The sequence below is a fragment of the Pristiophorus japonicus genome, chromosome 6 (assembly GCF_044704955.1).
Source record: "Pristiophorus japonicus isolate sPriJap1 chromosome 6, sPriJap1.hap1, whole genome shotgun sequence".
Taxonomy (NCBI): Eukaryota; Metazoa; Chordata; class Chondrichthyes; family Pristiophoridae; genus Pristiophorus; species Pristiophorus japonicus.
In genome coordinates this window covers 145,507,889-145,534,684 of record NC_091982.1, presented here as the reverse complement: position 1 = coordinate 145,534,684, position 26,796 = coordinate 145,507,889, and the positions used below count along the sequence as shown (strand labels likewise).

The following is a 26,796-nucleotide window of genomic DNA, read 5'->3' as shown; positions in this document are numbered from 1 at the left end:
TGGGTGTTTCTGCATGTGTGCACATGTGAATGTGTGTGTTTGTGTGTGCGCGTGTGTGCCCATGTGTGTGTGCATGCATGTGTGTGTGTATGGACTTGTGTGTGTGCGCGGGTGGGTGGGCGTGTGCTTATGGAATTCACGTGTCTTTACATATATGCCTAAAATGACTATTGTCGATACTAATGGATGAAAGCTTAAGGCCTTTATATTGCATTCCTCTGACCATTAATTTAACACAAAGGAATGCTATACAAACACATTAAGCATTCATCCATTGATATTGGGCCAAAAACTGTGGCGCATGCCTCTGACCAAAATTGTTTTAACGAGAATAGCTGGTGGTTCCGGAGGAATGTAGACTTGCGCTCCGAGGTCTCGTTTCCCTGTCCAGCGTAGGGGCCCACATATTCCAGGAGCGTATGAGCAGCCTGGGATCGCCTGGGCCGGACCAGCCAATGAAAATGGCATGTCCCCATTCACAGTAATGATGACTTCCATTTGTACGGAGATCACTATTTCTATTAATGGGGATATCCCCAAAACCGCGAACATTTTAAATAAACAAGAAAAATACTTCACACATTTAAAATTAATTGAAATTGAATTTAATTAAATGTTTTCGACAAAAATGTATTGACATTTTTTTGATATGTTTTTAATAGGGGTAAAAATAAACTTACCTTAACGGACAGGGTTTTTAATAACATTTTATTTTTCTATCTTTCAAAACTCTTACGCTGGTAACAGCAGGCCTTATCGCTGCTTTTACCAGGCATAAGAGTTTGAAGGACATTCGCTGGGCAGGAGTTGGGCACATAGCTCAAATCTCCGCCCGAAAAGGCCCTTCTCCCGGGGATGCGTTGAAACTGTCAAACAATTCGCAAGTGGCGAATTTCGGTGCATGCACATCGCGCGCCGGGAACTGGCACCGGCACATCGTACACACCCGCAGAGACGCCGATTTTTGGCCCATTATAACAGTAATTTGTTGGCACAGAGAATTGTGTGTGTACGCTTATATATTAAATCATGTGTGTACATTTACAGAGATCAGTGTGTCTGTGGTCAGATGCACATTAGTGTTTATCTGTTAACAAAGTGTGTGTGAGTCACAGGAATGAATCTTTGGTGTTCTGAACAATCCAATACTCTGATCTATTCTTTCCATAGGCACCTCTGCAGACCCTGTCACAACCGAGAGAAAGCCAAACGCCTTGGCCAGTATATCTGTCAGAAATGCCACCTCATCATCGACGAACTGCCCCTGATGTACAAGAGTGATGCTTATCATGCTGATCATTTCAACTGTACACACTGTGGGTGAGTTAGAATACCCCCCAATTATTACTCTATACTCACCGTGTATCAGTTAGGTTTCCTACCCAATTAATACTCTCTAGATCCACTGTATCAGTTAGGACACCGACCAAGCATTACACTCTATACTAATTTGTGGGCCAGTTAGTATACCCCCCAATTATTACACTCAATACCCAGGGTGGTTAACGTAATGGAACTGTCCTTTCCCTCAGTGTTGTTTGCACGGAGCTGTGCTGACTGTGTCGTTTGGGTTGTCCATGGATATAGGTCAGTAGCGAATTATACTTATAATTATGTCCATTCCGGGTCCACTGTTGGCCTGTGATACCCAATTCTTTCCATTCAATGATCACCTCACGATTGCCTGCGTTATCGCTCTGTTGGCAGTGATTGGTCACAAGTTGTGCGATTGGTCAATTGGCTTCCATCTATTGAGACACCAGTTGCACGATCGGCCATGTGGTTTCCATCTGTGCCATGATTTCTAAACAATATATATATATATTTTAGAAGTATTAAGTCTGTTTGAGTTGTCAGTGAGCAAATTATTATTTAATTGGAGAAAGATTACAAAATGCTCTGGTGCAAAGGGACCAAGGGATCTTTGTACATGAAATACAAAAGGTCAGCATGCAGGGACAGCAAGTAATCAGGAAGGCAAATGGAATGCTGGCCTTTATTGCAAGGGGGATGGAGTATAAAAGCAGAGACATCCTGCTCCAACTGTACAGGACATTGGTGAGGCCACACCTGGAGTACTGCGTACAGTTTTGGTCTCTGTATTTAAGGAAGGATATACTTGCATTGAAGGCTGTTCAGAGAAGGTTTACTAGGTTGATTCCGGAGATGAGGGGATTGACTTATGAAGAAAGGTTGAGTAGGTTGGTCCTATACTCATTGAAGTTTAGAAGAATGAGAGGTGATCTTATTGAAACTTATAAGATTCTGAGGGGTCTTGACAGGGTAAGATGCAGAGAGATTGTTTCCCCTCGTGGATGAATTTAGAACTAGGGGGCATAGTTTCAGAATAAGGGGTCGCTCATTTAAAACGAAAATGAGGAGGAATTTATTCTCTGAGGGTTGTGAATCTTTGGAATTATCTACCCCAGATTACTGTGGAGGCTGGGTCATTGAATGTATTTAAGGTGGCGATAGACAGATTTTTGAATGATAGGGGAGTGAAGGGTTATGGGGAGCAGGCGGGGAAGTGGAACTGAGGCCAAGATCATATCAGGCATGATCTTATTGAATGGCGGAGCAGGCTCTAGGGGCCGTAGGGCCCACTCCTGCTCCTATTCCTTATGTTCTCATGTTCTTATGCCTCGTGACATTTCAGGAAGGAGCTGACTGCTGAGGCTCGAGAGCTGAAAGGCGAACTGTACTGCCTCCCCTGCCATGACAAGATGGGGATCCCGATCTGTGGAGCGTGCCGTCGGCCGATTGAGGGGCGCGTGGTGAACGCTTTGGGCAAACAGTGGCATGTGGAGGTGGGTGATCGGAAGCAAAGACTGTCACTGACCTACCGCAATCGATCAGAGCATAATTGCCAAAGGGAATCACCTGAGAATGAAAACACGTTTAGGCTTTGCATTGGCCTAGCCACCGACCCCGTCCCTCTCCCCGGCCACTGTCTCAAACTGAACCAGACCGTTCGCATACCTCGCCGTCCTGTTTGACCCCCAGATGTGCTTTCGAACACATATCCACTACATCCTGAAACCCCTCACCTACCAGCACTGTGGGAATACCTTCACCACACGGACTGCAGCGATTCAAGAAGGGGGCTCACCATCAATTTCTCAAATGCAACCAGGGATGGGCAATAAATACTGGCCTTGCTAGCAACGCCTGTAATGTATTTGCTTCATGGGTTCTTTGCTTAAGAATTCATAGCAACATATTGCTATTAAGAACTAGTTGGTTTATTAGCAAAAGGTTTAATAATCACGCCATAAATTGGGATGGGAGATCGAAAGTAAAGACTGTCACTGAACTACAGGAATCGATCTGAGCACAATTGCAAAAGGGAATCACCTGATTTAAGGCTTTGCATTGGCCTAGCCACTGACTCTGACCCCTTCCTCGGCCACTGTCTCAGGCTGAACCAGATTGTTCGCATACCTCACCGTTCTATTGGACCACGAGATGTTCCTCCGACCACATGTCTGCTCCATTACCAAGACCTCCTACTTCCACCTCCGTAACATCGCCCGTCTCCGCCCCTGCCTCAGCCCATCTGCTGCTGAAACCCTCATCCGTGCCTTTGTCTATTCTTGGACCCCTCCTAAATCTTATCTACATGCCGCCCCTCGGTGACATCATCTAAAAACGTAACATGTGCGCTGATGACACCTAGCTCTACTTCACCAGAACCTCTCTCGACCCCTTCACTCTCTAAATTGTCAGACTGCTTGTCTGATATCCAGTACTAAATATTGGGAAGACCGAAACCATTGTCTTCAACTTTAATCATTCCACCATGGCGGCCGTGTCTTCAGTTGCCAAGGCCTGAAGCTCTGAAATTGCCTCCCTAACCCGCTCCGTCTCGCTACCTCTCTCTCCTTTAAGATGTTCCTTAAAACTTAGCTCATGACCAAGCTTTCTGTCACCTGTCCTAATATCACCTCGTGTGGCTCAGTGTCAAATTTTGTTTGCTAACGCTCATGTGACGTATCCTTGGGGCCTTTTGCTACATTAAAGGCGGTAACTAAATGCAAGCAGTTGTTGTTGTTGTTGAAAGCAGCAAGTTTCAATTGCTGGATGCTGTTAACCGCTCTGTCATTCCCGCTGGAAGTCTTCCGAGACCAATAATGAATCAAAACTCATTAACAAGGAAGTTTGCAAGAAGACACGGAAAAATATTCTCACACATATCATTTCCTTGCACCTTGCACAAGATCATCATCATCATAGGCAGTCCCTCGAAGTCGAGAAAGACTTGCTTCCACTCTCTAAGTGAGTTCTCAGTTGACTGAACAGTCCAATACGGGAATTACAGTCTCTGCCACAGGTGGGACAGATAGTCGTTGAGGGAAGGGGTGGGTGGGACAGGTTTGCCGCACACTCTTTCCGCTGCCTGCGCTTGGTTTCTGCACGCTCTCGGCGACGAGACTCGAGGTGCTCAGCACCCTCCTGGATGCACTTCCTCCACTTAGGGCGGTCTTTGGCCAGGGACTCCCAGGTGTCAGTGGGGATGTTGCATTTTATTAGGGAGGCTTTGAGGGTGTCCTGTAACGTTTCCTCTGCCCACCTGGGGCTCGCTTGCCGTGAAGGAGTTCCGAGTAGAGCACTTGCTTTGGGAGTCTCGTGTCGGGCATGCGGACTATGTGGCTGCCCAACGGAGCCGCACAAGAGGCAGGTGTGTTGAGCACTGAGGCACAGTGCGAATGAGGCACAAAGGCCCGGGACCTGTAAGAAATGCTGGAGCAAGAACAGGCCATTCAGCCCATCCCTGCCGCTTCACCGACAGTCCGTGCAGAATTATCCCAGCGTGGGCAGCCTCCCTCCCCTCCCACTCCTGTAGACCCTCTAGTTGTAGGCGCATTATGGCCAGGTTTACGTGTGTGTCCGGGGGTTTCTGACACATCTCTGGCAGTGGGCGGGAGCAGTGCTGAGGAAAGTCCTGGCCTATGTCACAGACATTGAGTGCCTGACACAGGGTTGGGCGGGCCTTCCCCTGGCGGGTCAGTGACATGGCGACACTTCCACCTGACGCTGCTACTAACCCGTTCCGGTTTCCTCCGTGGGTCCATTTACACGCGGGGTGAGCCCCTGGAGATGCGATGCTGCCCCTCACCAGGTTACTGCGGGAGGGAGACACAGAGTTGCTGCACTCCTTAAAATACTTATGCAGCTTCTTAAATGGGGGCATTTTTGCCGATCTGGAGCCATATCCAGTCCTTTCGTCTGCACTTTCCCCATGCTGTGGAGAGGGTGATCTCTTAGCGGGGTATAGCAGGCAACCCTGGGGTCAATTAAAGGGAGTGGGAGGCAGCGACAGTCCCTTACCCCGCTGTGAGAGAGAATGCTGGGCCTTTACCCCCCTCCCCATAGGGACAATGAATATATTGAAGGTGGAGATAGACAGATTTTTGAACAATAAGAGAGCCAAGGGTTATGGGGAATGGACAGGGAAGTGGAGTTGAGGCCAGGATCGGATCAGCCGTGATCGTATTGAATGGCGGAGCAGGCTCGAGGGTCCCATGGCCTACTCCTATTTCTTACGTTCTTATGACAGCGGCTCCTAAACCCGCGACCTCCACCACCTAGAAGGACAAGGTCAGCAGTTACATGGGGGCACCATCACCTCCAAGTCACGCACCATCCCGACTTGGACGTATATCTCCATTCCTTTATGGTCACTGGGTCAAAATCCTGAAACCCTCCCACCTACCAGCACTGTGGGAGCACCTTCACCACACGGACTGCAGCGGTTCAAGAAGGCGGCTCACCATCAACTTCTCAAATGCAACCAGAGATGGGCAATAAATACTGGCCTTGCTAGCAACACCTGTAATGTATTTGCTTCATGGAGTCTTTGCTTAAGAATTCATAGCAACTCATTGCTATTAAGAACTAGTTGGTTTATTAGCTAAGGTTTAACAATCACACTACATATTACCAGTTCATCCACCAGGCTCACAACCAACTGCCTCATCGTGGATCCCTAAAACCCAACTGGCTGGGGTTTTATTGAGTCTTATGAACATCATGTGATTGGCTAAGCATGCTCACAGGTGCATACATTACAACACCCATATCCCAAGTGAGAATGTGTATAAAATCCTGCCTAATTTAATGAGCTTGTCTGTTCCTTCCCCTGCAGCATTTTGTTTGTGCAAAATGTGAGAAGCCATTTCTGGGACACCATCACTTTGAACGAAAAGGACTGGCCTATTGTGAGAAACATTACAACCAGGTACTTACACTAGATATGCACCTCTCTTTCACTTGCTTAACACTGTGTTGTAGGATTGTTATTGACTGTTCTACAGACTGTTACTGAGTGTGTTACTGGTACTCGTTGTATTACTGACATTGCCAACAAGTTACATTGTGCAATATTATGAATGTAGCATGTGACACAGGATCATCGGAAGAGGAGGTCTTTCAACACCTCGAGCCTGTTCCGCCACACACAGAGATCATGGCTGATCTATATCCTAACTCCATTCACCTGCCTTGGCTCCATATCCCTTAATACCCTTGGCTAGCAAACATCTATCGATCTCCGATTTAAAATTCATTGAGCTAGCATCTACTGCTTGTTGTAGGAGAGAGTTCCACACTCCGACCACCCTTTGCATGAAGAAGTGTTTCCTAGTTTCTCTCCTGGATGGCCTAGCTCTGATTTTAAGCTTGTCCTAGATTACCCCACTCGCGGGAAAAGTTTCTCTCTATCTACCCTATCCCTTTCAAAATCCTAAAAACTTCAACCAGATCACCTCATAGTCTTCTATATTCCAGGGAATACAAATCTAGTTGTTGTAATCTCTCCTCGCAATCTAGCCCTTGGAGCCCGGGTAATATTCAGGTGATTCTGTGCTGCACTCCTTCCAAGGCCAATATATCCTTTCTAGAACTGTACACAGTATTCCAGATGTGGTCTAACCACGGCTTTGTACAGCTGTAGCAAAACGTCCTCTCCTTTACATTCTAGTCATAAAGGCTAACTTTCCATTAGCCTGTCTGATTTTTTTTTTGTACCTACATTTGAGTGATCTGTGTACGTGGACCCTGTAAATCTCTTTGCACCTCCACTGTTCCTAGCCTTTCACCATTTAAATAATGCTCAGATCTGTCCTTTTTTGGTCCAAAATGGATGAGCTCACACTTACCTGCCTTGAAATCCATCAGCCCCAGTTTACTCACACTGAATCTATCAATGTGTCTTTGATCTCCATGTTATAACATTCCTTTGTATGTTATTCCCACATAAATATTAACTGTACAGATTAACACACAATATAGAAACATAGAAACATAGAAAATAGGTGCAGGAGTAGGCCATTCGGCCCTTCGAGCCTGCACCGCCATTAAATAAGATCATGGCTGATCATTCCCTCAGTACAAAGACATTTTATACAAATGGATTAAACCTTTCAGTGATAATGTCGCAGTGTAATTTTCAGCCTGATATTACTTACAGTACACTAATTGATACAGAACATTGCCAGGTTAGCTATCTTGCCAGCTATTATTGTGAGTGTAAGACTGGTTTGTGGTCCTGTTAATGTCATTGGTTTGGTATTGTGGCGAGATATTTCTGACTGCCATTTGCGATGTTGCTACCTGATTTGATATGTAACTACTGACTGCTATCATCTGTCTTGCTGATTGCTACTATCTGCAAAACTGACTGCTACTGAGACTATTACTGGCTGTTAGTGACTCATTTTGACCATTACTGATTCTGTTCTTGGCAGTTAATGACTGCCATTGAGTGTTCCTGACTGTTATTGAGTGTTCCTGACCAACCTGCCTGTTAGTGATTAATAATGACTCTTATTAGTTGTCACTACGTGTCAGTTTGGCTCAGTTGGTAGTATTCTTGCCTCTCAGTCAAGAGGTTGTGGGTTCAGGCCCTGAGCACATAACCCAGGCTGCCATTTCAGTGCAGTGCTGAGGGAGTGCTGCAACATTGGAGAATTGAACTGAACTTGTCCCTTTTCAATTTCTTCAGTTAATAAGTTGGTTTCCTTATTTCTCGGGCTAATGTGATTGGTGTAACTCGTTACGTTGTTATCGGATCAATAGTTTGCTTTTGTTGCATATAATTGCTATCCTCCCAAGTTAAACCTTGAGTTACAAGCCTGTCTTTGATTCCCTATTATTTAGCACCAGTCAATCTGATTCTACAGAAACCCAATTAAAAATGATAATGTGTACCCAAATGGTTTCCCTTTGCAGGACTAACAATTGTTCTTAAAACCTATCAACAATGATTGTAGAACCAGTTCCCAATGGCACGTCTGTAATACAGTAATGTAACGGGCTGTAGGACGATAATGTTGCTGTTTCACTGCAATATAGTAATGTTTACAGGAGTACGGTATCATAGTGGTTATGTTACTGGGACCAGTAATCCAAAGGCCTGGACTAAGGATCCAGAAATGTGAGTTCAAATCCCTCCATGGCAGCTGGGGAATTTAAATTCAGTTAATTAAATAAATCTGAAATAAAAAGCGTGTGTCAGTCGGTGACCGTGAAACTGCTGGATTGTTGTACAAACCCATCGGAGTCACTAATGTCCTTTAGGGAAGGAAATCTGCCGTCCTTACCCGGTCTGGGCCTAGATGTGACTCCAGACCCACAGCAATGTGGTTGACTCTTAACTGCCGTCTGAAATGTATAGGCGGCTCACCACCTCCTTCTTGAGGGCAGTTCGGGATGGGCAATAAATGCTGGCCTTGCCGGCGACGCCCACATCCTGTGAATGAATAAAACAAATGTTACTCACTGATGACGTTGCTCACTGAACTGACACTTGTAATATTGAACAGTCCCCAATCCCCATCTGAGTTTCTTTGATTCTCATCCGCTGTCTGCTTCTTTCATTTCTACAGTTGTTTGGAGATGTTTGCTATCACTGCAACCATGTGATTGAGGGAGATGGTAAGTATATCCTTCTGTATCAAGGCAGTGAATTGTCCTGCGATCTATTCTCCTCACACAAACACAGAATAATTCTCTTCACAACTATCTGACTGTTAATGTTCGTCACACAATTATTTCACTGTGATGGCAGTTCCCCCCACCCCTGTCCCCAGCCCCCCCTCCAATACCCCCCTCCTTCCTGTACCCACCCCCCTCCCTCCAGTCCCCAGCACCCCCTCCTGTACCCACAACCCTCCCTCCAGTCCCCAGCCCCCCCAACCCTCTCCCCAGCCACCACTCCTGTACTCCCCTCCTTCCTGTACCCACCCCCCCCTCCAGTCCCTAGCCCCCCCCCTCCTGTACCCTTCCTCCAGTCCCCACACCCCTCCCTCCAGTCCCCAGTCCCCCCACCCCTGTCCCCAACCCCTCTCCTATATCCCCCTCCTGTCCCCATCCCCTCCTGTTCCCATCTCCCCCTCCTGTCCCCACCCCCTCCTGTTCCCATCCCTGCTCCTGCCCCCCACTCCTGTCCCCACCTCCCTCCTGATCCCCTTCCCACTTATGTTCTCTCACCCCTGTTCCCATCACTCTCCTGTACCCCTCCCTGTCCCCACCCCCTCCTGTCCCCATCCCCCCTCATTCCGATCCCCCTATTTATGAATGGTATAGAACAGTACAGCACAGAAGGAGGCCATTCGGCCCATTGAATCTGCGCTGGCTCTTGCGAAGAGCAATCCGTTAGTCCCACTCCCCCGCTCTTTCCCTATATCCCTGCTATGTTTTCTCCTTCAAATATTTATCCAATTCCCCTTTGTAGGTTACCATCCTAACCACTCCTTGTGTGAAACAGGTTTCCCTCATGTTGCCTCTGATTCTTTTGCCAATCACCTTAAATCTGTGCCCTCTGTTTATCGACCCTTCAGCCATTGGAAACAGTTTCTCTTTACTTACTCTGTCTAAACCCTTCATAATTTAAACACTTCTATCAAATCTCCTCTTAGCCTTCCCTGCTCTGAGGAGAACAACCCCAGCTTCTCCAGTCTATCTACGTAACTAAAGACCCTCATCCCTGGAACCATTCCCGTAAATCTCTGTACCCTCTCGCAAGCCTTCACATCCTTCCGAAAGTGCGGTGCCCAGAATTGGACACAATACTCCAGCTGGGGCGGAACCAGTGTTTTATACAGGTTTAACATGACTTCCTGGCTTTTGTAATCTATGCCTCTATTTATAAAACCCAGGGTCCCATATACTTTATTAACTGCTTTGTTGACCTGTCCTGTTACCTTCAGAGATGTGACACCCCCAGGCCTCTCTCTTCTTGCACCCCCTTTAAAACTGCACCATTTAGCTTGTATTGTGCCTCCTCATTTGAGCACAAAAAAATCTAGGCTGAATCTCCAGTGCAGTGCTGAGTGAGTGCTGCACTGTCGGAGGTGCCGTCTTTTGGATGAGACGTTAAACCGAGGCCCCGTCCGCTCTCTCAGGTGGACGTAAAAGATCCCATGGCAATATTTCAAAGAAGAGCAGGGGCACAATTTTGAAATTTGCAGATGACACGATGGAAGTGTAGTAAACAGTGAGGAGGATAGTGATAGACATCAAGATGGCACAGACACATGGCAGGTGAAATTCAATGCAGAAAAGTGTGAGGTGATACATTATCCCCGGTGTCCTAGCCAATATTTATCCCTCAATCAACATGACCAATATTTATCCCTCATCAAAAACACAGATAATCTGGTCATTATCACATTGTGGGAGCTTGCTGTGCACAAATTGGCTGCCGTATTTTCCACATTACAACAGTGACTATACTCCAAAAGTACTTCATTGGCTGTAAAGCGCTTTGAGACTTCCGGTGGTCGTGAAAGGCGCTATATAAATGCAAGTCTTTCTTTCTTTTTCCTACTAAAATGTATCACCTCACACTTTTCTGCATTGAATTTCACCTGCCATGTGTCTGTGCCATCTTGATGTCTATCACTATCCTCCTCACTGTTTACTACACTTCCATCGTGTCATCTGCAAATTTCAAAATTGTGCCCCTGCTCTTCTTTGAAATAGTCCCATGGGATCTTTTACGTCCACCTGAGAGAGCGGACGGGGCCTCGGTTTAACGTCTCATCCGAAAGACGGCACCTCTGACAGTGCAGCACTCACTCAGCACTGCACTGGAGATTCAGCCTAGATTTTTTTGTTTACTACACTTCCATCGTGTCATCTGCAAATTTCAAAATTGTGCCCTGTATCCCCAAGTCATTGATGTATATAAACACAGCAGTGATCCCAGCACTGAATCCTGGGGAACACCTCTCTATACCTCCGTCCTGTCTGAAAAGCAGCCAGTCACTACAACTCTCTGTTTTATATCCCTCAGCCAATGTTGTATCCATGCTGCTACTGCCCCATTTATCCCATGGGCTTCAATCTTTCTAAATAGCACTTCATTCCGAGCCAGGGTGTCCCTGGAGATGCAGCACACAGTGTCCACTGGGATGCTCGCGGCCTTCCGTGAGAGGTGGGCATCGGAGGGACTGGAGTGCATCATCACCCCGGCAACCAAATTTTAATTTGATCCATTGATTGTTAAAAGTTTAATTTGTTTAATCTGTCAGTTTTAGGGCACTTGATTATTGTTTCAACAACAAAATAGTAATGGTACTTCATCAAGTGCCTTTTGAAAATCCACACACATAACATCAACCTCACTGCCCTCATCCACCCTCTCTCTCACCTCATCAAAAAACTCAATCCAGTTAGTCAAACATGATTTGCCCTTAACAAATCGTGCATGCTCTCCTTTATTAGTCCATACTTATCCAAGTGGCTGTTCATTTTCTCCGGGATTATTGTTTCTAAAAGCTCCCCCACCCCTGACGTTGAACTAACTGGCCTGTAACTGCCAGGTTTATCCTTCTCCCCATTTTTGAACAAAGGTGTAACATTTGCAAACCCCCAGTCCTCTGGCACCATCCCTGTGTCTAAGGAGGGTTGGAAGACTGTGGCCAGCACCTCAACAATTTCTACCCTTACTTCCCTCCGCAACCCAGGATGCATCCCATCCGAGCCGGGCGACTTATCCACTGTAAGTACTGCCAGCCTTTCTAGTACCTTCTCTTCATCTATTTTTATCTCATCCAGTATCTCAACAGCTTCCTTGTTTTACCATGCTCTTCAAAATCCTTTTCCTTGGTAAACACTGATGCAAAGTGCTCATTTAGTCTCTCAACCATGTCTTCTGCCTCCACCAATAGTCCTCCATTTTGATCCTTAATCGGCCCCACCGCTCCACTGACAACCCTTTTACAGTTAATATGCCGATCGAAGGCCTTTGGATTCCCTTTATATCAGCCGCCAATCTATTATCGTACTCTTTGCCCCTCTTATTTCCTTTTTCATTTCTCCTGTGTACTTTTTATTCAGCCTGATTCTCCCTCGTATTATCACGCTTACATCTGTCATACACCCGCTTTTTATGCTCATCCTACTCTCTAACTCCTTCGTAATCCAGGAAGCTATGTCCAATGTACCTAGTTGCACCCATTAAAGGCTGCCCGTTGCTCCATTACAGTTCTGCCTGCCAGTCTTTGACTCCAATTTACCCGGGCCAGATCCCGCCACAATTAACTGAAATTAACCCTCCTACAGTTAAGTATTTTTATTCTAGATTGTTCCTTGTCCTTCTCCATAACTAATCTAATCCTTATGATATTATGATCACTATTCCGAGATGCTTCAGTGGATGTTTTAATGGAATTGGAGATATATATTTAATATATATTTAATTTAATTTATATTTAATATATATTTAATTGTGAATGACTTCATGGCCAGAATTCTTGTAATGTGTTAAGTTTAATGGATAATAGTTTACTGCAGTGCGCAAAGTGTTAAACATGCCTATTTTCCAGCTCTTTCTTTACTCATTGCAGTCAAATACCTTCTGTTACTGGCGCAATGAGTTGGCACAGTGCCCGCCACTGGCACCGTCCCCGCTTATCACAGGCAGCCACCTATATTGACCATTACACATTGTAAAGGCACCGCTTACAACATGTTAAATACTCCGACTGTTCCAGACAGTTCAGTAAGCTCTTCCTCTGTATTTGCCCATTTAAAAAGCTCTGCTGATTTCAGGTACAGTCAGGTCTTCCAGTAACTTCAACGAGCTGTTCGCACATGGTTAAAGTTCGAATACCTGAGCGACAAGAGTCAGGATAGAAACATAGAATTCTACAGCGCAGAAGGAGGCCATTTCGGCCCATCGTGTCCACGCTGGGCCAACAAAGAGCGCTGGGCCCTCGGTCAGCAGCCCTAAAGGTTACATATAAACCTATGAACAATGAACAACTAGGAGAGGCCATTGCTAAGTTGAGGTTTCCTGGTTTACAACAATATGTTGGTTACTTGGTTTTACCGCCCACCGCGTATAGTGGGGAAATCACATGGACCCAGCACACCCGTTAGAAGCAGTGGGGACTGTGTCATTTCAAACTGGCATCACCTGAGCCTATCAGCTTGTTTCGATTTGTCGAGGGGTATATATTACAATTTAATATCCCTATCACTGAGCTTTTCGCAGTGGGGATACACACCAGAAATTCGCGCAGGAGCTCAGCGTATTTAACTAAAGTTGTGCCTGTTGGCTCCACACCAACTCTCACTGCGTGCTCCCACCGCACAAAGTAAAGAAAGACTTGCATTTATATAGCGCCTTTCACGACCACCGGCCATCTCAAAGCGCTTTACAGCCAATGAAGTACTTTTGGAGTGTAGTCACTGTTGTAATGTGGGAAACGCGGCAGCCAATTTGCACACAGCAAGCTCCCACAAACAGCAATGTGATAATGACCAGATCATCTGTTTTTTGTTGTGTTGATTGAGGGATAAATATTAGCCAGGACACCGGGGATAACTCCCACTGCTCTTCTTTAAAATAGTGCCATGGGGTCTTTCACATCCGCCTGAGAGAGCAGACACAGCCTCGGTTTAATGTCTCATCTGAAAGACGGTAACCTCTGACAGTACAGCGCTCCCTCAGCACTGCAATGGAGTATCAGCCTAGATTTATTTGCTCAAGTTCCTGGAGTGGGATTTGAACCCACAACCTTTGGACTTAGTGGCAAGTATGCTACCCACTGAACCACAGCTCAATACTGGCACTAGGAAATAGTGACAGGTACCACAAGGGCAGAACCTGCGCTGGTGGTTGAGCTCAGATGCTCTTGTGTTCTGAGCTTTTATGATCAGATTGATTTCCAGCCAAAGAGCCAGATGTCAACAGCTCAAGAGGGCTTCACCTGAGGAAGGGTATAAACTGTTACCAGGTCGTGCTCCACTGCTACTGTCAGGTACTTATAGCCATGTTAACAGGGGTATGTAGTGTAGTGGTTATGTTACTGGACTAGTAAGTAAGAGGCCTGGTCTCATAATCCAGTGGAAGTGAATTCAAATCCCTCAGTAGGTAGCTCTTTTATCTCTGAGTCAGAAGGTTGTGGGTTCAAGTCTCATTCTAGGGACCTAAGCACAAAATCTAGGCTGCCAGTTCTGAGGGAGTGCTGTATTGTCAGAGGCGCCGTATTTCAGATGAGGTGTTAAACCAAGCCCCTGCCTGCCCTCTCAAGTGGATGTTAAAGATCCCATGTCATTATTTCCAAGAAGAGCAGGTGAGTTCTCCGTAGTCTCCTGGCCAATATCTATCCCTCAACCAACACCTAAAAACAGATTATCTGGTCATAATCACATTGCTGTTTGTGGGAGCTTGCTGTGCATACATTGGCTGCCAAGTTTCCTACATTACAACAGTGAGTATATTTCGAATGTACTTGATTTTGGGACATCCTGAGATCATTAAAGGCGCCACATAAATGCAAATTCTTTCTTTATATGGCAGTTTGAGAATTTGAATTGAGTTTATAAAAGCTGGTTTCAGTAAAAGTGATCATAAAGCTGCCGAATTGTCGTAAAAATCCAACTGCTCACTAATGTCCTTAAAGGAAGAAAACCTGCCGTCCTTACCCGATCTGGGCCTATATGTGACTCCAGTCTCACACCAATATGGTTGTCTCTTAACTGCCCTCTGAAGTGTCCTCGCTGTGTGCTGACAACACCAACTGAGGTTGCATCATAAATGGCGTAGATGGAAGCAGAAAGTTGCAAAGGGACATTGATAGATGGAGTGAATGGGCAAAATTATGGCAGATTAGTGTGGGGAAAGTGTGAGGTCATCCACTTTACAACTAAGTAATACGTCCTTACTACACAGTATAAATGCACACGAGGCCCATGCTTGAGAGAAGGTCAGTCTGTGACCTGTCCTTTATTCCATAGCACTCAAGTGATGGAAGTGGGTGGAGCTTGCCCTTTTATATCTGAAGGTCCAGGTTAGGAGTGTCTCCCACAAGTTCACCACCTAGTGATCATTATTCTCACAGTGTACAACTTAGGTCAGTTTATACATGGGTTACAATGCTGGTTGAATACATGACATCACCTCCCCCCCCAAAGTCTTATTGGGATCACAGGTTGAGTCTCTCTGGTGGTTTACGCTCTCTTGTAGAGCGCCTGAGTTGGGGCTCCGGTTGTTGGGCGCTGGCTTGAGTGTATGCTGTTTGCGGTGCCTCAGGCCTGTCCGGACTGCCCACAGTGACTGGGCTCTCCTCCCTTTGGTTCCGGTGTTCGGTCACCTGTGGTGGAGTGAACTCTATATCGTGTTCTTCCTCTGCTTCTTCTATGGGGTTGCTGAACCTCCTTTTTGTTTGATCCATATGTTTGCGGCAGATTTGTCCATTGCTAAGTTTAACTACCAGAATCCTATTTCCCTCTTTGGCAACCACAGTGCCTGCGAGCCATTTGGGCCCTGCAGCGTAGTTGAGGACAAAACCAGGGTCATTTACATCAATACATCGCGCCCTCGCATTCCTGTCATGGTAGTGATATTGTGACTGGCGCCTGCTCTCGACAATTTCTTTCATGGTGGGGTGTATAAGGGATAACCGGGTTTTGAGCGTCCTTTTCATTCGCAGCTCTGCGGGTGGAGCCCCTGTGAGCGAGTGTGTTTGGGATCTATAGGCCAACAGGAGGCGTGATAAGCGTGTTTGTAGGGAACCCCCTTGGAATCTGAACATCCCCTGTTTGATTACTGCACTGCTCGTTCTGCCTGGCCGTTTGAGGCCGGCTTGAACGGTGCCATTCTGACATGGTTAATTCCATTGCCTGCCATGAAGTCCTGGAATTCAGTGCTTGTGAAGCACGGGCCATTGTCGCTGACCAAGATGTCCGGTTGACCGTGGGCGGCGAACATTGCCCATAGACTTTCTACCATGGCAGAGGATGTGCTTGAATTTAAAATGTCACACTCGATCCATTTGAAGTAGGCGTCTACTGCAACCAAAAACATTTTTCCCATGAAAGGACCTGCGTAGTCCACATGGATGCGTGACCAAGGCTTGGTGGGCCATGGCCAGGGGCTATGGGGGGCTTCCCTGGGCGCATTACCCAGCTGGGCACACGTGTTGCACCTGCGAACACAAAGTTCCAGATCTGCGTCTATCCCTGGCCACCAAAAGTGTGACCTGGCAATTGCCTTCATCGTGACAATGCCCGGGTGCTCATTGTGGAGTTCTCTGATGAACACCTCTCTGCCCATCTGGGGCATGACTACACGGTTTCCCCACAGTAGGCAATCGGCCTGAATCGAGAGTTCATCCCTGTGAAATGTTTTAAATTCCTCAGGGCATGCCCTGTACGTGGCTGCCCAGTCCCCATTCAGGACACATTTCTTGACTCTAGACAATAGTGGGTCTCTATTTGTCCAGACTTTAATCTGACGGGCTGTCACGAAAGCTTCAACAGCCATGACCATCTCAGCAGCATGCTCGGTAGCCCCCTCAGTGGTGGCTAGTGGGAGCCTGCTGAGTGCATCGGCGCAGTTTTCGGTGCCCAGTCTGTGCCGAATTGTGTAGGCATAGGCGGCTAACGTGAGTGCCCACCTCTGTATGCGGGCCGATGCGTTTGCATTTATGGCCTTGTTGTTGGCCAAAAGGGACGTTAAGGGTTTGTGATCTGTCTCCAGCTCAAATTTCCTGCCAAACAGGTACTGGTGCATTTTCTTTACAGCATATACACATGCGAGCGCCTCCTTTTCTACCATCCCGTAGCCCCTTTCTGCCTGGGACAGACTCCTGGAGGCATAAGCTACCGGCTGTAACTGACCCTTGGCATTGACATGCTGCAACACACACCCGACACCATAGAATGACGCATCGCACGTTAACACAAGTTTCTTACATGGGTCATATAGCGTTAACAGATTGTTGGAATATAACAAATTGCGTGCTCTATTAAAAGCCCTTTCCTGGCTGTCCCCCCAGACCCATTCGCGACCTTTGCGTAGGAGCACGTATAGCGGCTCTAGCAGCGTGCTCAATTTGGGAAGAAAGTTACCAAAATAGTTCAGGAGCCCCAGGAATGAACACAGCTCCGTCATGTTACGGGGTCTGGGTACTCTGGATCGCTTCCGTCTTGGACGCAGTAGGGCTGATCCCGTCTGTGCTACCCTCATCCCCAGGAATTCTACTTCTGGAGCTAGGAAGACGCACTTCGCCTTTTTCAGCCGCAGCCCTACCCGGTCCAGTCTGCGTAGCACCTCCTCCAGGTTGTGGAGGTGTTCTTCAGTATCGTAACCCGTAATGAGGATGTCGTCCTGAAAAACCACCGTCCCTGGAATCGACTTGAGGAGGCTTTCCATATTTCGTTGGAAGATCGCGGCGACCAAGTGAATCCCGAACGGACATCTGTTGTACTCAAACAACCCCTTGTGTGTCGTGATGGTGGTCAGCTTCTTCGACTCACTCGCCAGCTCCTGGGTCATGTAAGCTGAGGTCAGGTCCAATTTTGAAAAAAGTTTGCCACCGGATAGCGTCGCAAAGAGGTCCTCCGCTCTCGGTAGCGGGTACTGGTCTTGGAGTGACACCCGATTGATGGTGGCCTTGTAATCGCCACATATCCTGACCGACCCATCCGCCTTGAGCACCGGCACAATCGGGCTCGCCCAGTCACTGAATTCGACTGGCGAGATGATGCCTTCCCTCAGCAGACGGTCCAATTCGCCTTCTATCTTTTCCCGCATCACGTACGGCACCGCTCTGGCCTTGTGGTGTACTGGCCTGGCGTCCGGGTTTATGTGAATCACTACCTTGGCCCCATGAAAGTGCCGATGCCAGGTTGAAATAATGAGTCAAATTTGTCCAGGATCTGTGAGCATGATACTCGCTCCACAGAGGAAATTGCATTGATATCGCCCCATTTCCAGTTCATGACAGCAAGCCAACTCCTCCCCAATAGTGCGGGACCGTCCCCCGGGACAACCCAGAGTGATAACCTGTTCTCCGAATCTTTGTGGGTCACAACTACCATGGCGCTGCCTAGCACCGGAATGATCTCCTTTGTGTATGTCCGTAGCTGTGCGTCAATCGGCGATAATTTTGGCCTCATGGCCTTGGACGCCCACAACTTTTCGAACTGTTTGATACCCATCAGGGACTGGCTGGCCCCCGTGTCTAGCTCCATTGATACTGGGATGCCATTGAGGAGCACTTTCATCATTATCGGTGGCGTCCTGGTGTATGAACTGTATGCGTGCTCCACATGAACTCACTGAACTTCAGCTTCCAGCGATTTCCCCCAGCGTTCATTTCTGCAATTTCTGCAGATATTTTGCTCATCTCTGCAAACTCCGGCTGAGTGTGTGCCTCCACGCCTCCAACATGAGCTGCTGTTTGAAACAAAAGGTCCCTTGCCTGTCGATCGTCCCTGGCTGCCCCTGTTATTGTCCTTGAGTGCGCCATTAACAGGTGTTGATGGCCCCATTACTGGTCGCATTGTCCCTTGCATTGGCGTGAATCGCCATTCAGCTTGCCATTGTCTCTGTCGAACTCCCACTCTGGGTTCGACTACATGTTGGGGCATGCCCGACTGCCCTTGTCTGCCTGGAGAACATTGTGCTGCTTTAACAATGTTGAATCTCTGTCCCAACCATTCCTTAACACAGTACCTCTCGTCTGTTCTGCTCGTGGCCATGCTCGCATGGTTTAAATCCCAGTTTCGCATCGCCATTGATACATCCTTACTACACAGTGTAAATGCACACGAGGCCCATGCTTGAGAGTAGGTCAGTCTGTGACCTGTCCTTTATTGCATAGCACTCAAGTGATGAAAGTGGGTGGAGCTTGCCCTTTTATATCTGAAGATCCAGGTTAGGAGTGTCTCCCACAAGTTCACCACCTAGTGGTCATTGTTCTCACAGTGTACAACTTAGGTCAGATTATACATGGGTTACAATGCTGGTTGAATACATGACACTAAGAAAGATTGATCATTGTATTTTCTAAATGGCGAGAAGCTGGGAACTGTGGAGAAGCAGAAGGATTTAGGGATCCAAGGACAGAAATCCCTAAAAGCGAGTGGACAAAAATAATGAAAAGGCTGATGGAATATTGGCCTTCATCTCTAGAGGGCTGGAATACAAAGGGGCAGAATTTATGTTATAGCTGGACAGAGCTCTGGTTAGACTGCTAAAAGGGTTAAATTATGAGGTCGGGTTTCATAGATTAGGCTTGTAGTCCCTTGAGTTTAGAAGATTAAGGGGTGAACTAATTTGAGGTGTTTAAGGTGGTTAAAGTATTTGATAGGGTAGATAGAATTTATTTCCTCTGGTGAAAGAGTCTAGAATAAGGGGGCATAATCTTACAATGAGAGCCAGGCCGTTCAGGGGCGATGCCAGGAATCATGTCTTCACACAAAGGGCAATGGGAATCTGGAACTCTCTCCCCCCAAAAATCTATTGAGGCTGGGGTTCAATTGAAAGTTATAAACAAAGGTTGATAGATTTTTGTTGGGTAAGCGTATTAAGGGTTATGGGATCAAGGTGGGTAGATGGAGTTAAGATACAGATCAGCCATGATCTCATTGAATGGCGGAACAGGCTCGAGGGGCTGAATGGCCTCCTCCTGATCCTATGTTTCTAAGCTACTCAGTTGGATCCAACATTGGGCATCTAAGGATAGCCAATAAATTAAAGGCTTTGCTAGGGTAGATAGAGAGAAACTATTTCCTTTCCAGCGATGTCCCCATCTTAAGATTGAATAATAATAATAAAAATAATAAAAAAATAACAAAACAGTAGCTGATGAAAAATTGCATCCAGGCAACTGAAAGGGGGCTGCACAAAAGCAAAACACCGCGGGTACTGGAATCTGAAATAAATCTCAGCGGGTCAGGCAGCATCTGTGGAGAGAAACAGAGTTAACGTTTCGGGTCGGTGACCCCTCATCAGAACTGGAAAAGTTTGAGATGTAACAGATTCTTAAGGAGGTGCAAGGGGGCAGGGGAGGAAAGAACAAAAGGGAAGGTCTGTGATAGGGTGGAAGGCAGGAGAGATTAGAGAGACAAAAGGGATGATGGCCAAAAAATGAGATGGTAATGGGACAAGTTAGGAAACAAAAGAGTCTCCGCTCCACTCCCACTTTGACCTCTCCGTTCTCAGCCTCCTACACTGTTCCAATGAAGCTCAACACAGCTCGAGGAACAGCACCTCATCTTTTGTTTAGGCCCTTTACAGCCTCTGGACTCAACATCGAGTTCAACAATTTCAGACCATAACCTCTGCCCATATTTTGTTCCATTTTCTCCCTTTTTTATTTACAAACCCTTCCCCGCATTTTTTTTCTGTTTCCCATGGCAACTGGTAATTATTCTGCCATTCACACCCCATCTAGACTCATCTTTTGGTTCCTAATTTGTCCCATTACCATCTCAAGTTGGCCCATCATCCCTCAAATCTCTTCTGCCTTCCACCCTATCTCAGACCTTCTCTTTTGTTCTCTCCTCCCCTCCCCCCTTTCCCTGCCCCTGCACTTCCTGTTACATCTCAAACTTTTTCCAGCTCTGACAAAGGGTCATCGACCTGAAATGTTAACTCTGTTTCTCTCTCCACAGATGCTGCCTGGCCCGCTGAGATTTCCTGCATTTTTGTTTTTTATTATGAAAGGAGGCTGTGATGAGAAAGATCAGGCCCTGTCCTGCTCATAGCTACAGAGAATGGGTGGGAGGCAGTGGCACTATGGAGTGGGAAGGTGCAGTGGGAGACTTGAACGGTGAACGTGACAATCTCCGTTTTGTATTGCAGTGGTCTCGGCTCTGAACAAGGCCTGGTGTGTTCACTGCTTCGCCTGTTCCACCTGTAACACCAAGCTCACCCTGAAGTAAGTATCTGGCTCCGTCCTCACTCCCATTGGCCAGCAGGCCTTGCAGGTTACTTCACATCCACAACTTCAAACTCACCTTCGCATGGAGCCTAACAATCAGGCCACAGGAATTTGGCCCATTGTGGCAATGCTGGTGCGAGCCCTTCAACCAGAATAATGGAATCGTCCATATTCACCCCTCCAGCTTCTCTCAAGCTTCTCCTCATAACCATAATCTTTCAGCATGGAATCATCATCATCATCATAGGCAGTCGCTCAAAGCGAGGATGACTTGCTTCCATGCCAAAAAGGGATGCGTTCACAGGTGTTTCAATGAAGGAGCTAATATTCCAGATCCCGAACTACATCCTGAAGGGTGGAAGATGCCTGTGCGTGGATTTTTTTAACATGGGGTGGCCGTTGCACACCAGCCACAACATGGGCTTGACAGAACTGGGCCTTGGTCCAGTGGCAAGGGTTAACCAAGATGACTGGAGACCTGCTCTGCTGCTCGGACCTAGCGTGTGCACACATTGCAGTGTGGGCTGGCCCGTGCTGCCCCTGGGCCCGCGCCTCTTCTGGCTCAGGGGCAGCAATGTAATGTGAATGGAGCTGGACAGACTTACCATGATTGAAAACTTGAGCCCTGCCTTATGCTGAGTCGGCTGATCTGAGGGGTGTTAAAATTGTCCCAGTGCCTTTGTGGTAGGAGGGGTTAAATCAGCCTGGGCTTTTGCTTCCAATGCCTATCTGTTGACTCCCATTGTACAGTATTTGTTGGAGGACATTATATGAGGACATGATTCATAGAATTATATATTCTTACACATCATTCATAGAATCATATAATCTTACAGCACAGATGGAGATCGTTCAGCCCATCGTGACCGTACTGGCTCTTTGATAGAGCTAACAACTCGCTGCGTAAAAACAATTTTCCTCATCTCCCCCTCTGGTTCTTTTACCAACTACCTTAAATCTGTGCCCTCTGGTTACTGACCCTTCTGTCAGTGGAAACAGTTCCTTCTTATTTATTCTATCAAACCCCTTCATCATTTTAAACACCTCTATTAAATCTCCTTTTTACCTTCTCTGCACTAAGGAGAACAATCCCAGCTTCTCTAGCCTCGCCACATAACAGAAGCCGCTCATCCCTGTCACCATTCGAGTAAATCTCCTCTGTAACCTCTTCAAGGGTCTTGACATCCTTCCTAAAGTGTGGTGCCCAGAATTGGACACATTACTCCAGCTGAGGCCTAACCAGAGATTTATAACATCCCCAGCATTGAAGCACTGACCACACTCGACCAGCTCCGCTGGGCAGGCCACATAGTCCGCATGCCAGACACGAGACTCCCAAAGCAAGCGCTCTACTCAGAACTCCTTCACGGCAAACGAGCCAAAGGTGGGCAGCGGAAACGTTACAAGGACACCCTCAAAGCCTCCCTGGTAAAGTGTGACTTCCCCACTGACACCTGGGAGTCCCTGGCCAAAGACTACCCCAGGTGGAGGAAGTGCATCCGGGAGGGCGCTGAGCACCTCGAGTCTCAACGCCAAGAGCGTGCAGAAATCATGTGCAGGCAGCGGAAGGAGCGTGCGGCAAACCAGTCCCACCCACCCCTTCCCTCGACGACTATCTGCCCCACCTGTGACAGGGACTGTGGTTCTCATATTGGACTGTTCAGTCACCTAAGGACTCATTGTTAGAGTGGAAGCAAGTCTTCCTCGATTCCAAGGGCCTATGATGATGATGATGATACTTTTGTATTCTATGCCTCTATTTATAAAGCCCAGGATCACATGTGATTTTTTTTACCAGCCTTCTCAACTTGTGTGGAAATAGGATAAAAATAGATTGCTCCAGAGCAACCTGTGTAATCCCCTTTCTATACGCACGAGCCTCCGCGTTTCATGCTGACAGAATGGGAGCCCCGTCAGCATTTGGTAACAAAAACAGTGCGAGTATGGACACACTCACCTTGCTGCTCCTTCTACCTGAGTTCAGCTGCTGATATACCAGGCTGGGACCCTCTCTCCTCTCCCCCGTGTAACGGCAAGGCCTACAACTATTAGAAACTTTAAATCAAGTGCCCCCTTTTGGCACTAGAACCTAAAAATTAGCAATTTAAAACTGTGATGAAAACCTTTCAGCAAATTAAAATTTGGTTGCCGTGGTGATGATACACTCCAGGCCCTCCAGCGCCCACCTCTCGCGGCAAGCCGCGAGCGTACCAGTGGACACTGCGTGCTCCATCTCCAGGGACACCCTGGCTCGGATGTAACCGCAGAAGAGAGGCAAGCAGTCGGGCTGAACGACCCCCTCGACCGCCGGCTGCCTGGACAGGCTGATACCCCCTTGGCCATGCCCAGGAGCAGTCCTACAAGGAGGCCTTCCGACCTGCCCGCTCCCCTCTGCACAGGGCGCCCAAAGATCAGGAGTGTGGGACTGAAGTGCAACCAGAATTTGAGGAGCAGCCCCTTCAAATATTGGAGCCTTGGTTAGCAGGAACGCTCTGGAGAATACTGTTAAGGGCAGTGAGAGAGGTAGTCCTGCTACATTGACAGCAGGAGCAAGGTGCACAGGAGTGGGGCTCAGGAGATGGCAATTGAGAAGGACAAATAGCTGGTAATTGCAGCAGGAAATGGATGTGAGGTGCCGCTTAGTTCTTCTGGAATTGAAGCTGTTGTTATGTCTTTTTGGTAGGAATAAGTTTGTGGAATTCGACATGAAGCCGGTGTGCAAGAGATGCTACGAGAGATTCCCCTTGGAACTGAAGAAACGACTGAAGAAACTGTCGGAGAAGAGCGGTCGGAAGTGAATCCCACCGCCCAACAGAGCATCGGTCCCCACCCCATCGATTCAACCTGCTTCCTTCCACACTCCCACAGTCCGTGGGACACAAATCACACTCAACACACGGGGCAATGTGGCAGGCAGATGTGGCCGTTTCAAACAAATGTCTTATAATCATTATAATCGGACATATTGTGTGTGGGGGAATTGTGAGAGTTAATAATTCATATAATGCCTTTCCTACAATGGGGCCTGGGTTTGGGACTAATGCAGACTGATAGGAAAAATCGCACTTCTGTCTGCCAATTGTAAGGATGGAAATTAGAATCTGGGCAGTGTCAACCCAATTTATAATGGCACCACCCCAGAGCACAAGATCAATTCAGTGCTATTGTCAGACCTGAACTGTTCACCCGACTTCCCCCGCCAATAACCCGACCCCCCCCCCCGCAATATCCCGTCATTCCCCCCCCGCGATATCCCGACCTCCCCCCCCACGCGATAACCCGACCTCCCCTCCCCGATATCCCGACCTCCCCCTCCCACTGATAACCCGACCTCCCCCAACCCGATAACCCGACCCCCGCCCCCCGATAACACGACCTCTCCCCTCGATAACTCGACCTCCCTCCCCCGATAACCCGACCTCCCCCCAACCCGATAACCTGACCCCCCCCCCGATAACACGACCTCTCCCCTCGATAACCCGACTACCCCCCCCCCCCCCGATAACCCGACCTCCCTCACTCAACCCCCGGATAACCCTCCCTCCCCTCCCCCTCCCCCCGATAACCCTCCCTCCCCCCCCGATAACCCGACCTCCCCCACTCCCCCCACGATAACCTGACCTCCCCTCCCCGATAACCCGACCTCCCCCTCCCCCCGATAACCCGACTTCCCCCTTCCCCCGATATCCCGACCCCCCCACCCGATAACCCAACCTCCCCCACTCCCCCCCGATAACCCGACCTCCCCCACTCCCCCCCCGATAACCCGACCTCCCCCACTCCCCCCCCGATAACCCGACCTCCCCCACTCCCCCCCCCGATAACCCGACCTCCCCCTCCCCCCGATAACCCGACTTCCCCCCCCGATAACCCGACCTCCCCCCCTGATAACCCGACCTTCCCCCCTGATAACCCGACCTCCCCCCTCCATGATAACCCGACCTCCCCCTTCCCTGATAACCCGACCTCCCCCTCCCCCCGATAACCCGACCTCCCCCCCGATAACCCTCCCCCCCGATAACCCAACCTTCCCCACTCCCACCGATAACCCGACCTCCCCCCGATAACCTGACCTCCCCCCGCCTCCCGATAACCCAACCCTCCCCCGATAACCCAACCTCCCCTCCCCCGATAACCCAACCTCCCCCCCCCCGATAACCCAACCTCCCCTCCCCCGATAACCCAACCTCCCCCCCCCGATAACCCAACCTCCCCTCCCCCGATAACCCAACCTCCCCCCCCCCGATAACCCAACCTCCCCTCCCCCGATAACCCAACCTCCCCTCCCCCGATAACCCAACCTCCCCCCCGATAATCCGACCTCCCCCCCCCCTCCCGATAACCCGACCTCCCCCTCCCCCCGATAACGCACTGACAACAACAACTTGCATTTATATAGCGCCTTTAACGTAGTAAAACATTCCGCCTTCATTTGGTTACCAGTATCTGCAATATTTGCCTTTTTTAATTGAATTGTTTAATTCAATGCTAATTGGCATCACATTTTAAATTCCATTGAGAGAAACCGGTTGTATATGAAGAGGAAATGGGACTTTTTGGAAGGAGGGCTTTGGGTGGGACCAGTGCAGAGGGAGTTTACTCTGATGTAATCTGTTCTAGCCCTGACCTAGGAATGCTGAATGGGACAAGTTAGAAGATGCTTTACCCTGCTTCTCATCCATTCTGCACCCAAGTTGGTGGACCAATTGGGGCAGCGTAGATGGAGCTTTGCTTTGGATATACTCACTTGGGAGCGCAGAGGGAGCTTCACCTTGCCATTAACCTGACCTGGCAGTGATTGGCAAACTGCGTCCAGGAAGCTTTACCCGCGCTATACCTAATGTGGGGAATTGCCGCTAAGTGCAAAAATTGGGACACTTTTCAATCCAGTACTAATGGCACCTTGATTAAAAAAAAATGACTAACCCTAATTAAGTGGCTACGCTGTGAAATCTGTAATGTTCTCAGAGAAGCTGTGATATGGAAACCAGAGGTTTGAGTTACAGGTGAAAAGTCATTCCCCAGAGGCTGAAATGGGAGATTTCACGCAATGAGTATAACCACAAATCGCCACTCTCCTTCGCAACATCTCTGCACACTGCAGTGAGTTATTGTTTGGAGCAATGTGTGATTAAACGCGCAGATCAGATGGTTGAACACCAACGGGACACAAGCAGTGTGCTCCTTTGTACAGTGGGCTGCACCTTATTGAGTTACAAATCGAAACAGGCCTACCCGCCAGCTGGAGAATGCATGGCTCAGCAATCAGGCAGGGGCTTATCGCACTGACTCACCAACTGAACTCCACCCGGCTCCCCTGTGGGAATGAGATGGATTCAAGGACAAGTCTCTTGTAGTATCTGTATACCGGTGAGATTGATCTATACAGGGCCCTGCTCATTATCCACTGTGAAGTTCACAGTGTCGCCTTTTCTAAATAAACCTATACAGCAACACTGGGTTGGCCCCAGTTTCTGCAAACAAAGACCAAACAAAAGTGCCCTCTTTTAAGACTAAATCATAAAAAGAACTAAATCATAAAAAAACAAAAGAAAGTTATAAAAAGAAAGAAGGACTTGCATTTATATAGCGCCTTTCACAACCACGGGAC

General features: G+C 48.0%; 1 protein-coding gene across 1 annotated transcript in view; it reads left to right on the top strand.

Annotated features, from left to right (window-relative positions):
- Positions 1–24,563, top strand: part of LOC139265252 (LIM and senescent cell antigen-like-containing domain protein 2) — a 302,489-nt gene extending 277,926 nt beyond the window's left edge. Inside the window, exons 5-10 of the mRNA XM_070882190.1 lie at positions 1,171–1,320; positions 2,657–2,807; positions 6,146–6,238; positions 8,886–8,934; positions 21,107–21,182; positions 23,869–24,563. Coding sequence (XP_070738291.1) covers positions 1,171–1,320; positions 2,657–2,807; positions 6,146–6,238; positions 8,886–8,934; positions 21,107–21,182; positions 23,869–23,983 — 634 coding nt within the window. The 3' untranslated portion in view covers positions 23,984–24,563. The remainder of the gene's footprint in view (positions 1–1,170; positions 1,321–2,656; positions 2,808–6,145; positions 6,239–8,885; positions 8,935–21,106; positions 21,183–23,868) is intronic.
- The last annotated feature ends 2,233 nt before the right edge of the window (positions 24,564–26,796 follow it).